The sequence below is a fragment of the Euwallacea fornicatus genome, chromosome 23 (assembly GCF_040115645.1).
Source record: "Euwallacea fornicatus isolate EFF26 chromosome 23, ASM4011564v1, whole genome shotgun sequence".
NCBI lineage: Eukaryota > Metazoa > Arthropoda > Insecta > Coleoptera > Curculionidae > Euwallacea > Euwallacea fornicatus.
The window spans coordinates 1106132-1120457 of NC_089563.1; the positions used below are offsets into that span (position 1 = coordinate 1106132).

Below are 14326 nucleotides of genomic sequence, written 5' to 3' on the forward strand. Positions count from 1 at the left end.
TGTTGGAACCCTCTATTAAAAAAAAACTGCATATGAAACGCACATTGAAGTGTACGATTAATAAGATATTTTAACATTTTCGGTGTATTGAACCACTGGACGGTTTATCAGGCGCCTAGACATTTTTTACTGTATTTTTTGTGTGGCCCATGCCAATGACTAATTTCTTCATTATTTAGATGAACTATAGCCTGTGACCCGAACAAACTTCCTTGTTCACGAATTCAAAACTTTTTTCCCACGATTACTGGGAAACTTTTCTGACCTTCATCCCTTTAATAACTAGTTCCCCTTTTTATTATATCCTTCGGTGCGACCTTCGGAGGTCGGGCTGGCGACCAATAATTCCGCTAAGTCTAGTTTCATACCAGTAATATTCAACGAGCTAAATGATATCCTGAAAGGTCTAAGGAATTCACCACGCCGGGATCACCTCGGTATTAATACGAGAGTATTGAATGCCATCCGTGAGGTTATTGTCTATTCTCTCTATAAACTAATTAATATGAGCGTCCCCGCGCTTAAGGCTGAAGATGGTGTGAGGAGTATGCAAACCTTCGGATCAATATAGTTATTATGCCCCTATTCAGAAATATTTACGAGACTATATTTAAATCTTCACTGATGCGATCTTATCTTCAAAACTTCGTCAGATCCATATTCGTCGTTGTTTCACATATGACTAAAAATATTCAGAATTACTCTGAGAAATTAAAAAAATACCTAGAAGTTTGGTTCTCTGGTCTTAATGAAGCCTTTGACTCTCTCCCTGTCCTGTTAATAACTAAAGTTAAAGTACATAATATCAGAACTGAAAGCATTTCTATTTTGGGATACTATTTGCGAAATCGTAGCCAATATGTGTCGGTCGGTAGTAATAATTCCGGGTCTGTTTCGGGTCCAGTGAAGCGTTCCGCGAGAATCCGTTCCGGTTCCGGTACTTTCTTTACTATACAGGATGATTCATTAACAATGGAACAACCGAAAGCTGGAGATACTATGATACGAGATTCTAAATATGCCTTATCTGAAAGTTGATAGTTTCGCATATATGTATGTACAGGATTGTTGAAAGTTAAAGTTTCAGTTAATTTTTTAGCCATTATTCTGAAAATATCTAGGCACTTGAAAACTTGTAAAATTATGTTTTTTTACGTGACGAATAACATACGATTTGCAATTTCCATGTTGTTAATAAAAGGTGCCACTTACAGTAATTTTTACAGAATTTACAGTTAATAACTTTTTGAGTGTATGTCCAACATAAAATTTTGTTCGAAATCTGAAAGAACAATCATGTTTCCATTATTTATATATTCTTATTTTATCTCGATCCTTTTTCAAAAGAAATATATTTAACAAACACTATGTTTAAATTTCATAATCCGGGAAATTAAAAGCGAACCAAGCCAAATGTATTTTCATTTTCTTGGACACGTGAAAGCATTACCTTACAAACTTTCAAGTGTCTAATTGAGATATTTTTAGAATAATAACAAAAAATTTGCTAAAATTTTAAGATTCGACACCCTGTACACAAGGTGGGCCACGTATAACGCATCGGAATTTCCTGATAAAGCCGCGAGATTTTTTAACTTTTTCTTTTTTGGAATGTGTACAGACGACCCAGGGCTACGTTGTAAAATGATTTTTAAAGTATACAGAGAGTCCTAAACACATGTAATTGATCAAATTTGCATTTTTTTAAATGGGATCCATTCTATATTATATTGTTTTCGAAATTCAACTTTTAATATAAAATTAAGTATAATTAAAGTTTATGATATCTAATTCTAACGGTTTTTGAAATAATTCACTTTTTGTCAAAATGCAAGATAATTTTCAACATCCAATCTTTCATCCCATATTTAAGTTTTTGAAACAAAATTTTAATAGGAAGCCAAGAATAGACCAAGCTTTATACTGCAATTTTCAAAAAACCAGCAAATTGTACAGAGCGTTCTAAAAATAGCTCTATATTTATCCAACTTTTAACTGTTAATAACTTTTTTACTTTAAATGGTACGCATGGTATGTTGTGTTGCCATTAGATGTCAAATTTACTTGTCTACCGAATATCATTAAAGTTTCCTATAGCTAGCTCTACTTATTTTCGCAAAACCTACATTTTTAGAAAATATCTATATACTTTGTTTCAATATTAACAAAAACTAGAAAACTAATTATGATTAAAATTTTATATCAGGTGCTCTACACGGTGACGATTTTCTTTTATGCATATTCTAATTTTCCCTTCAAAAGAGCTCGTGAAATTTTCTAGCATCTGCGGCGTAATAGAGGTAAAAGCATTTATAAGTCTTATTCTCATATCATCAGCCGTAGTAGGAGGAATATTATATACGTTATTTTTTACATACCCTTATAAAAAATTAATCCATGGGGGTCAGGTCAAGTGATCTAGCTGGCCAATTGCACAGGCCATTCCGGCCTATCCATTTGCTCGGAAATTTTATGTATATGCGAAACTATCAACTTTCAGATAAGGCGTATTTTCTCCAATGGACACCATTTGACGTGTAGAATTTCCAGCTTTGGGTTATACCATTGTTAATAAATCACCTTATGTGTACAGGGCATCGGTTTCTGGATCTTAACCGTACAGGTCTCCATAATCATAATAAATGCGAGATCGTTTAAATTAAGGCGAAATTGCACAAATTGAAGTTCAAGCAATATGCCGTTTCAAAATTTTAAAAGGTCCAATAGCCTTCAGAAACATTTCAAAAAACTGAAATTTGAAGAAAACGAGTTTCTATTTGGGGAAAACGGCCACGAATTCAATTTCCCGTTAAATTCATGATAACCCTTCAATATGTTTCGACCAACAGGAAAAATGGATGTATTTCGTCAGGCAGTGTGGAGACTGTTGAAAAAACATAAATACCGCCTTTTCAAAATTCAAGTCTTACATCCAGATATTGAGGGGAGGATAATATTTTGTAGGAATATCATGTCACTATTGGAACGATATTCCCATTTTCTTTCCAACGTAATATTGATAGACGAGCAGACTGACCAACCTAGACATTTTCAATTATTACAAAAGATAAATCTGGTACGCTGATATTCCACACGAGCACCAAACACTGCGACCAAAGCATCTTTTTGACTGAATGTATGAGTAGTATTGTTTGCCACATACAACCATTCGGTTTTATACCATCCTATTGGAACCTTTGGTTTTCCGCCATAAAACGTTAGGAGAGTGGCTTGTTACTTTTGTATATTTTCATTCACACTTTAGTTCTAAAATGTTACTCTAGGGACATTCCTCGCACCCAGAGGTGTTCGCCGCTCAAACTTAGAATCATGTTCAAAGGTGGTTATATGAGCTATTATGAAGATGCATTTTTCCCTGAGAATACAGACTTTTCCAATTGCATATGTATATACTCGTTTGTAAGCGGGTTACGTGCAAAACAATAATTTCTATTGCTATTGCACTAAGGGGACTCCGATCTCTCCCTGCCTTATAGCTCAACTAACCGGACGCGGGATAGATTGAATTATTACAGCTTTTTATTTCACAAAAAACTTCCACATGAAACACGGCACCTCAGTGACATTGCCTTGAAGCACCGATTGAAAAATTGCTTGAAAACTCGCCTTTGTTATTATACAGTGCGACCCATTTGTTTTTGGGGTCAGTCTGTAAAAAGTTTATTGATTGTGCGGTTTAGCTCGAATTTTTTTAAATTATAGAGCTTGATAAATTGCACATTTTCAGCGAAAATGGCCTGGTTGACATAAAATTCAAGGCCTACGATGACAGTTTCCAGGAGCTAAATTTTAATAAATCATATTAGCGATTTTTTAAGAAAAAACCTGTGCACGCCACTGGACTGACCACCCCTCAAAACGGCCTTGTACAAAATTTAAATGAAAAATTTTGAGTAATAACGATTTTGTAGGAGAATCAAAAATGCCCCCTCAGTACTTATTTATTTTCAATAATTCATAGTGCGCTATGGAGAACAAGCGAAGTGTTTAACTGTCAAACAAACGCAACAAACATCAACATCGATATCAGAACTTGTTCGTGCTTAAAACAAATTAAATTATTAATCATGACAATAATGGAAAATTTAAGTGTAACAGAACAAACAGAAATTGTTCGTATTGTTGGCGTCAACGTGCGCTCGGCAGCAGAACCTGCGGCAGACTGCAGAATTCAACATCAGACATCCAGATAGACCGGTAAGTCGAAGTACTGCGCAACGCATACGGAACATTTTCGATGAAACTGGATCGGTTTCCAAAAATTTGCTTAAAACGAGGCAAAATGGGCTTTGTAGACTTTTTCTAAATAACAACCAAATTTTGCAATATTTTAACGACAATCCCCGAAACAATGTTAGAATGGCTGGTTTGGACCTTAACATATCCAGAAAAAGTATAAGACGATGCCTGAGACAAAGCAAAATAAAAGCTTTTAAGCCAAAACTTTTCCATACGTTGGAACCAGGAGATAAAGAAAACAGATTAGAATTTTGCTATTGGCTGCAAGAAGAATACCTAAACAATGGTAACTTTTTAAACGAGATTTTGTTCACCGACGAAGCGACCTTTACCACAAATGGGGTGGTTTCGAGTTCAAATTGCCGTAACTCGTCAGCTAAAAATCCAGAATTCATCATAAATGTAAGAAGACAATATTCTCAAAAAATTAACGTTTGGTGTGGAATACCATACGACAGAATAATTGGTCCCTTTTTCTTTGACGGTAATTTGAATGCCGTTGGGCTTCTAAATTTTTTTGAAAATGAGTTTAGGAACGCATTAGATTATTTACCATGAAGATACCGCCGTAATTTAAAGTTACAGTTAGATGGTAGTCCTATTCATAATGCTCGTTTGATAAGAAATTGACTAAGTGAAAATTTCGAAAACTGTTGTATAGGGCGGAACAGTTCTTCGTGTGAGTGGCCACCGAGATCCCCGGACTTAACCCCCGTTAGAAATTTTTTCTTTGGTTTTTACTTAAAGAAAAAGTGTATAAGTCAAGACCCCAAAATTTACAAGAACTACACATTAGAATAATCCGTACTTGTGTGAAAATTACTCCACAGCAAATACGAAATGTAATTTTGAACATACGCAAAAGAAATGATAAGTGTATTGGAGAAAATAATAGCTTGGTAGAAATTACAAAAATTTAATTGTTTCTTGTGATTGTAATTTACATTTTTTCTTTGTTTCATTTGTTCTGTATAAGGCTAAGACTATAACTAAGTTGTTATAAACTATAAATTTTTTAAAATAAGTAAATACCTGGTGTGCATTTTTAATTCTTCTACAAAATTGTTATTATTCAAAATTTTTCATTCAAATTTTTTACGGCCTGTTTTGAGAAGTGATCAATCCAGTGGCGCGCACAGATTATTTCTAAAAAAATCGCTAATATGATTTATTAAAATTTAGCTCCTAGAAACTGTCATAGTAGGCCTTCAATATTATATCAACCAGGCCATTTTTGCTGAAAATGTACAGTTTATCAAGCTCTATAATTAAAAAAAATCCGGGTTAAGACGCACAATCAATAAACTTTTTACAAACTGACCCCAAAAAAAAGGATCACACTGTATGTACGCAAAAAGGTTCTAAAAGTGATTTAAGCAACATTTGGGGTACTTCAATCTTATTAGGCAAGTATTTGTTACGTGCGCTTCTAAAGTATTAAAATTTGTTTTCCACTTTATGTCATTATTCTTTCCTTTTTAATACATTTTATGTTAATGTACTCGTAATTTCTCTTAATGATTAAACCTAAAGTGGTGTTTCCTAAGCATTTGGCGCCAAAAAGCTCCCATAAAAAATACTGAAATTGTTTAATACTTTTTCTAAAATATATTTTAGATTCGAGATTGCAATTTTGGGGATGATTTTCGCAACTTTTAATGGGCCCATTCAAGCATTCAGTCTAAGGTCAACCTTTTTCGACTTCGATTTTTCTTCAGACTTGAACCTTATTGCCAAACTTTATCCATCATTTTTTGATTTAAAAAAATTCACATCTTCACAACTTTTTAAAGCTCTCCAGGGTCGTTTGTTTTGCCCACCGAACTTGATAGATTTTCCATCTGGCAAAAGACTCGCTGAAGTATGTTGCATTTTGTTCGCCATTTGACCAAAGAAATTCGAAAGACTTCATTGGAAAATCCATTCTGGAACGAAGTTTTGAAGCGGAAACCCTAAAATCTAAAGCAAAATCTAGTGTTACACTAAATCTATTTCTTTTTCCTAAAATGGCAATCGAAGGAAAAACACGCCAAAACTATTTGGACTTCCAAACGAAGCAAACGAGATGCACCTTTCTACTGCTGTATTTTATGGTGAAAAGTAATGAAGTTACATATTAGTCAATATCTATTCTTTTTTCATAATAGCAAATCTTTCCCATTTAAAGTAAAATCCAGACGAGAGGCATTTCAAAGCTTAAATAATCCTACTTCCTGTGAGAATGCTATTAAAGAAGGACCGTAAAGCCTGAAAGAAGGTAAATGCTGGACCCAATATTAAAAAATCCTGCATAATGAGCTGAATATATTAAATCCTTGCAAACATCCCCTTTTAATTAAAAGAATTTCCGGTTCAAAGAACAATAATTCTCCTGTTTGGGACAACTGTTTTATCTTCGGGAATTTAATTTAAGGTTACTGCTCGGAGCTAGAGTCTGCTGCCGGGAAAGTGTATTTTTACACCGACACATTTATTTATTCCTTCCCACTTTCCAAGGGTATATTTTCGAGAAATCGACTAACAAATCTACATTTTAAAAGAGTTAGGTAAGCACCAAATAATTACTTTCCTTAACAATTTGTTCGCATTAAAACCAATTTATATGCGTTCAAGTTTACAACTCCTTTAGATAGTTTTTAATCGTTCTTTGATAGTGCAATTTAATATGTGTTAGAATATTTAACACTTAGAAGAACGTCAGTAAATTTGTTTCCAACAAGACGGTGCCTCGTGCCGCAGTACGTTAGTTATCAGAGAATATCCTCAAAATATTTTCAATGGGAAAGTAACTCGAAGACACTCAAATATTGTTTGGCGTGCTGAGTCTCCTGACTTAACCCCTATAGATTATTTCTCATGGAGCTACTTAAAACAGAAAATCTACCAGTCCAGGGCGTTCCAAGATGTTAGCCATTTGGGGAAAATCACCTCGGATGCAGCTCATGCAAGAAATTCCTTCAAATATTTTTTTTTGAATAAACAAGAAATGAATGTGCTTTATTGAAACTAACAATAATTAAACTTTTTTGAGCAAAATTATAAAAAAGAATACCTTTTTTTCGCAAAATTAATGTAAAAAGACTTTGCCATATAATTCCAACTTGAGTAGACGCACTGTATGTGCATCTGAAAAGGACCATGTTCTTAATCAACCTAGAAGGCTAAGGCATGTTTCAACATACTAAGTCTTTGATCGGGAAATGCTCGTTGAGCAGTTTAACTCCTCAAACAATCTCCTCTACGTCTCCTAAGTGGGGCATTAATTATTATTGGCCGCTACGTTTCAGTTGTGCATAAAGTCTTTGGGCCATAAAGTGCAACAGAAATCCCTATAGATAAGCTCCGAGATGTTGTTAATGATATTGCCTCGTCAGATTTTTGAGGGTCACACTGCCCAAATAAACTATAACAATTAATATTGATGTGCCGGCCCTGTTACCAGGCAGTTAGTTTTCGTGAAAATTTTGAAATCCATCGCGCAAATCTTGTCACAATTGTGCCTAAATCGATCAATTTTCCTTCTGTCCATATGGCATTTATGGGTCGATTGAAATTCACAATTGTGCAACGCAATTGCACTTACTGACCAATAGTTCTCTCAAAGCATTTGGAAACTTGAAGTTTCCCACTACAGCGGAAACTATGCAAAACTTAATTGTCTGCAAGTACTTGTTCGTGTTTAATACTATAGTTTGTTCCGAAATTAGTGCGGCATTAAACTTCATGTAAAGATATAATCTAGAAGTTTGGATTAGTTAGCCGCTCGGTAATCTATTATCTTGTCGCAAGAATAGATTCGAAGTTGCGGAGAAATACGAGGATGGTCCCAAAAGTACCCGATCTGACATACACAGTTGTGGACAAAAATATGGAATACTAGTAGTGTTGTTGTTCATGGGAGCATTATCATTTATTCAGTTCGATCGTGTGATGCACTTCACACGAAATATGCCAAAGGAAAAGTATTTTTCCAAATTCAATAGTCCAAATGTCACGTGATGGCAGCAACCAAAAAGACGTTGCAAAGACGTCACAAATCAGCCACGGTGCCGTCTCGAAAATTTGGCGCTTACGAGGATGTAAAAGTCGGTAAAAAAACCTGGACGTCCAGGAATAACGAATGCCACTACCGATCGACGAATTAAAGAAATATCATCTGCAGATCCTGGCAAGTGCTCCAGAATTACAAAGCGAGAAATAGGTAACAATAGTGACACCAATATAAGTGATCGCATTGTACGTCGTCGGACGTGCGAAATGGAATTAGTAGGAAGGATTGCAGTGAAGGAGCCTTTAATGTCTAAGAACAGAAGAGCCAGAATTAAATTTGCTCGGGACCATTTGGTTTGGTCGCCTTCGAAGTGGAGTACTGTTCTTTTCAGCGATGAAATTAAAGTTAATATTTTTAATTCTGATGAGGAAAGTTATGTTCGCCGACCTGTGGAGACTGGGTTTGCTCTCAACTACCAAAAACCAACAATGAAAAATGGTGCTGGCAGCATAATGGTATAGGAATGTTTTGCTCGATCCGACAGTGGACCATCGGTCCGAATTGAAGGAACTATAGATTGGTTTCAGTACAAAGCCATCCTTGAGAACCATATACCTGCCATTTGCTGATAAAGACATCTCTTTACTTCGGCGTTTCCAGTAGGACAACGACCCTAAACATTCATTCCGATTAGTAGAAAATTGGCTGAATGACAATAACAGCCCCGTATTAAATTGGCCATTTCAATCCGCGGATCTTAACCAATTGAGCATCTCCGGGAACACTTAAAGCAAAAAATTCGAGACAGGAATGTGTCCAATTGGAATGAGTTGTGAAAAGTCCTGCAGAGCGAACGGGTGAAAATTTCTATTTCCAATTGAGGAAATTTAATCGATTCTATGCACCGTCGATATCAGATCGTTATCGAATCGAAAGGATATGCCACAAAATTTTAGTTTGTTTAAAGTTTTGTGTTGATTGTAATGGATTTTATGAAGTGTTCCATTTTTCGTCCAGCATAATTTATTGTTTTTATTTTTTTTATATTTGTAGAAATTAATTTATGTTTTTGTTTATAATATTGTCAAATATACAGGGTGTCCTCGAATTACGTGGCCAAAATAATACCGCAGATTGTTTGAGTGAAAATAAGTCGATTTAACTAAACTTCCCCCAGTCCAAAAGTTGATAATTATGGAGCTACAGGGTGTTAAAGTTGAAAAAAAAATCACATTTTCTTTAATATCTTTCGATTTCTTTGAGTTAATTTCACGAAATTTCATATTTGAGGGTGTTTTAGGATACGAAATTCAAATTTATTAACGATTTAGTTGTTTCTTCTAGGGGGCGCCACAAGCGACCATTAGGACACAATTAAATCTCTGTAACTTTTTCGTGCCACGGTGTATATTATTTTGGTATTTAAAAACCTTTTTCCCTACCTTTTATACTTAGAAAAGGTATACTTTATTGACGTCGCTAGAAGCAACGGTTTTTGAGAAAAATGCATCTAAGCCTGATGATGCATGCAAATTACCTTAAAATTATTTTCCGTTAAAAAAAATTAAGTTTTTCAAAAATAATTATTAGTAAAGGTATAACAAGAAGTTTTCAAAATCAGATATTATTAAATAGAAAACAAAAATAATAATTAACAAAGAAACAACAACAAGCGAGAATAACACTTACTAATTAATTAAATTAACTTATGTAAATTGTTGGTTTAATTTTTTTTCATTTAATCTGCTATCATAACAAATGTTCAAAGTGTTTACCATTTTTCTGTATGCATAAGTTCATCCTTTTTAAGAAATTACATTGTACTCTAAACAATATTTCAGGGGTATTCTTCAATAATTCCACTTCATGAATTATTCTTGCCTCCAATTCTTGTCGCGTATGAACTGGAGATGCATAAACTTTTGATTTCAAGGCACCCCATAAAAAAAATCACAGGGTGTCAAGTCTGGTGATCGAGCCGGCCAATTCACAGGTGCATCACCTCCTCTTCCAATCTAACGTTGTGGGTATTCCTCATTTAAATGTTGCCTTACATTTAAAGTAAAATGAGGAGGTGCGCCATCATGTATAAACCAAAGATCACGACGAAGGAGTAAAGGCAAATCTCCTAATAAGATAGGTAGAGTTTGTACTAAAAAGTTCAAGTAGTTATCGTCATTCAGCGTATCTGGCATTACAAAGGGACCAACAATAAAATTAACTACTATTCCAGCCCAGACATTTACTTTAAATCGATGCTGATAATGAGTCACTGTTGTCTCGTGAGGATTTTCATAAGTATAAACATGTTCATTATGCATATTAAAAATACCGTATCTAGTAAAAACAGCTTCATCTGCGAACAAAATTTTCTTACTAAAATTTGGATTTTCGATTCTTTTGTGAATTATAAACCGACAAAAATTTAAACGTTGAGCAGAATCCACGGGCAATTGTAGGTCTTGAACTTTTTGAATATGATAGGGGTGCAACAATTGTTCTTGGAAAAACTTTATGAACTAGTGATTTTGAAACTCCCAATTGCAGTCCTACACCTCGTGTACTGGCCTTTGGATTTCTTTGAACAGCATCCAAAACCTCTTCTTCCATTTCTACTGTACTTATTGTTCGTCCGCGTCCAGAATCTGCATGCCCAGGTTCAAACTTGCCATTTTCGCGGAGACGCCTTTCAATATTAACAAAAGTTTTCCGATTTGGAATTCTACGGAAAGGATATTTTTCCTTTTAAACTCGTACACTTTTTTGACTATTACAACGGCAAAGTCCATAAACTAATAGCATATCCACCATTTCAGAATAAGTGAATTTATTGGCCATACTTATGGATATTTACAGGAACAAGAAGCGAAACTGACAAGAAAAACTGAGGGCTAAAAAAAACTGACATTTGAGAAACAAATTCAAGTGTTAAAATGTCAATTAAAAACAGCCAACTGAGTTATTTACTGAAAAGCGCCAACGCAAATATGCAGCGCATTAGAATTATGCGTTTTTCTCCAAAACCGTTGCTTCTAGCGACGTCAATAAAGTATACCTTTTCTAAGTATAAAAGGTAGGAAAAAAGGTTTTTAAATACCAAAATAATATACACCGTGGCACGAAAAAGTTACAAAGATTTAAATGTGTCCTAATGGTCGCTTGTGGCGCCCCCTAGAAGAAACAACTAAATCGTTAATAAATTTGAATTTCGTATCCTAAAACACCCTCAAATATGAAATTTCGTGAAATTAACTCAGAGAAATCGAAAGATATTAAAGAAAATGTGATTTTTTTTTCAACTTTAACACCCTGTAGCTCCATAATTATCAACTTTTGGACTGAGGGAAGTTTAGTTAAATCGACTTATTTTCACTCAAACAATCTGCGGTATTATTTTGGCCACGTAATTCGAGGACACCCTGTATACTTGCATTTTTGTATAATATATTTATTTTTTATTAATCAACTATTTTGACATAAAACTATGATGAATTCAAAATATTCCACACTTCTGTCCACAACTGTAAATGGCGATTTATTGTTAGCAAATTTGCCTCTATTACAAAAATCTCACATTAAAAAGTTCATGTCTAAACTTTGAAAGTGCTACGTTGATTTTTGTTGGTTTACGATCTGTTTTTAGTAAACGCTTTTAGAAGTTGTGTAAAGGTAAAAAAGTCGAAGTAGGATTCTGTGTGTTAATGATTTCTGATTCGATATCTGATTTGTTAATAACTTTGAAGTATTGGATGATAGAGTTTAAATGCTGTCGTACGAGTTGATAAAGTGAACTCGTCAGCAGTCGACCCAACGACACTCCAGATTTGACCATTCCAGAAATTGTGGTGAAAACTCACAAAACTACCATGGAAAACCGTCAGCTAAAATTGCGCGAATCAGCAAATATGAGAGGTGATTCGAAAAGTACTGTACACCCCATTTTAACCGTACGATTAGATAGGAGGAAGCTATGCGAAACATGAACAAAAACGGCACCGTAAGGATGTTTCAAGAGAACGTTTAGCAAGATTTCGCAGGAATAAAGTGGAGTTCTTCGGCCGATTCATAACCATGGATGAAACATGGATCCATCATTTCACACCTGAAGCAAAATAGCAGTCGAAATAATGGACTCCGAAGAGAGAATCGGCTCCAAAGGAGGTAAAAGCCCTTCCATCTGCAGAAAAGATGACGGGGTCAGTTTTTGGCATGCCCGTGGGATAATTTTTATTCACTATCCCCCTAACTAAAAACAACAAACGGGGAATATTATACAAATTTATTGCAGCGTTTGTGTGAAGAAATTAGGAAAAAATGACCACATTTGACAAAAAAAGAGTCTTCTTTCATTAAGCCAATATATCAGTCCGTAATTCCGTCATCACGATGGCCAAAATCAATCGACTTGGTTTCGAACTTCTTGTTTATCCACCCTCAGATTATTTTCTATTTCCAAACTTGAAAACATAACTCGGTGGAAAGAGATTTGCCAATAATGAAGAGGGGGGTCCGAGGTTGGTACCTATTTTGAAACATTCCAAGTTTCTTACTATAAACAGTGTATACAATATCACTGGGCAATGTGTATTAATCTCAAAGGAGATTCTTGATAACATAGAATAACATAATATTTTCTTTTTTTTTCTTTAAATGTTAGATCAAGTACTTCCGAGAGTACCGTGATATATTTCCTTTGACTCAATTTACAATTTTTTTTTATTGAAGTCAAGAATGAATTGGCGAGTTTCTCACAATTCTATGAGGTAAATGTTTCAGTGAGGTAATCCCTTTTTACCCCCTACACACCAGTAATAAAGAGAAGTTTCCAGATGCAAAACGAATTCATTACCTCACTTTTCCGTTCTTTTATACCTGGCATATTATAACTTTTCTATTTCAGGAAGTGACCGAATCGAACGAACCCCACAAATACGTCCTTATCTGCAGCTTCTTCCTCTGCATAATTCTCACCCTCTTCACCACCATCTGCCTTGGAATTTCCTGCTTCCTCTGTAAGAGCTCATGCCTCATCATACTCAAATTGCAGTGCTCAATGTCCCTATGCCTCTGCGAAGTTCTATTTGCTGCGGCGATATTGCGAGAGCCTCCACAGGTGATAAATAAATCATATGATTATTCAGAAATTTTCGAATGATGTTTCAGAAGTATTTGATGGTGTTCCTGACTTTCCTCGAGATGTTTATGCTTCTGGGTATTTCCAGTCATTTGAGCAAACTTTTGATTGTATTCACAGAGCTGATCGAAGTACCGAAATCCATGTCTTCTAAGTACACAGTTATGGGCATTATTTCTGGTAAGTATCTAGTCAAATCATATTTTTTGTTGATTATTGCGTTGAAGGGGTACCATTGATAACAATCTTCGGGAACCATCTAGCGTATAAAACCATGAATTTAAGCCTGAAATCGTGGTGGATGATGGAAAATACTCTGGCTTTTAACGTCTTTTTAACAGTGGTTTCTATCATGAGCGGGCTTTTTGTGTTCATCTACGTTTCGGTTATTAAGAAACTAAAAGGGCTGATGGTAACGAGAGAAAAACATGAAAAGGCGGTGAAGAAGAGGTAATAGATTATAGTGAAATACGGAAGTTTCATCAATTTGTTTTTAGGATTTCTCTCATTAAAAGAGCTGGCTGTTTGTTCACGTTCATACTCGGATTCATAATCAGCAGTATAGTATATATCAACAATCAAAAGCTGGTGTGGAGTATTTATCAGTTTGGAGGAGTGAATTTTATTATGGTAACTTGATAGTTCTCAGCTGAACTTGGAATATACGACGTGTTGCAGGTTTTAATGCACAAGTTTTAACAACACTTTCCATCAGTGTTCGACACTCTTCAACACACTTTAAAAAAATGTGGATTAAAACCTGAAACACTGATGATTTGATCATTAATAAAAATATTTCAGGGATTGGTCCTGATCACATGTTACATACTAAAATCTGAGACAGGTTTTAAAAACCTGTTCAAACAGAAATTTGAAAACGAAGAAACCTTTTTCAGCGTAGATTCCACTGGTCCCCTGCACTGTAAGTATAAACACAATGG

The 14326-nt window shown here is 35.0% G+C and overlaps 1 protein-coding gene across 2 annotated transcripts in view; it reads left to right on the plus strand.

The window, feature by feature from the left end:
* The window catches only part of LOC136346525 (uncharacterized), a 224514-nt gene that overhangs the window by 205313 nt on the left and 4875 nt on the right, over nucleotides 1-14326 (plus strand). For both annotated transcript variants that reach the window (XM_066295745.1, XM_066295746.1), the window contains 5 exons: nucleotides 13152-13364; nucleotides 13415-13565; nucleotides 13613-13835; nucleotides 13883-14015; nucleotides 14187-14307. In XM_066295745.1, coding sequence (XP_066151842.1) covers nucleotides 13152-13364; nucleotides 13415-13565; nucleotides 13613-13835; nucleotides 13883-14015; nucleotides 14187-14307 — 841 coding nt within the window. The remainder of the gene's footprint in view (nucleotides 1-13151; nucleotides 13365-13414; nucleotides 13566-13612; nucleotides 13836-13882; nucleotides 14016-14186; nucleotides 14308-14326) is intronic.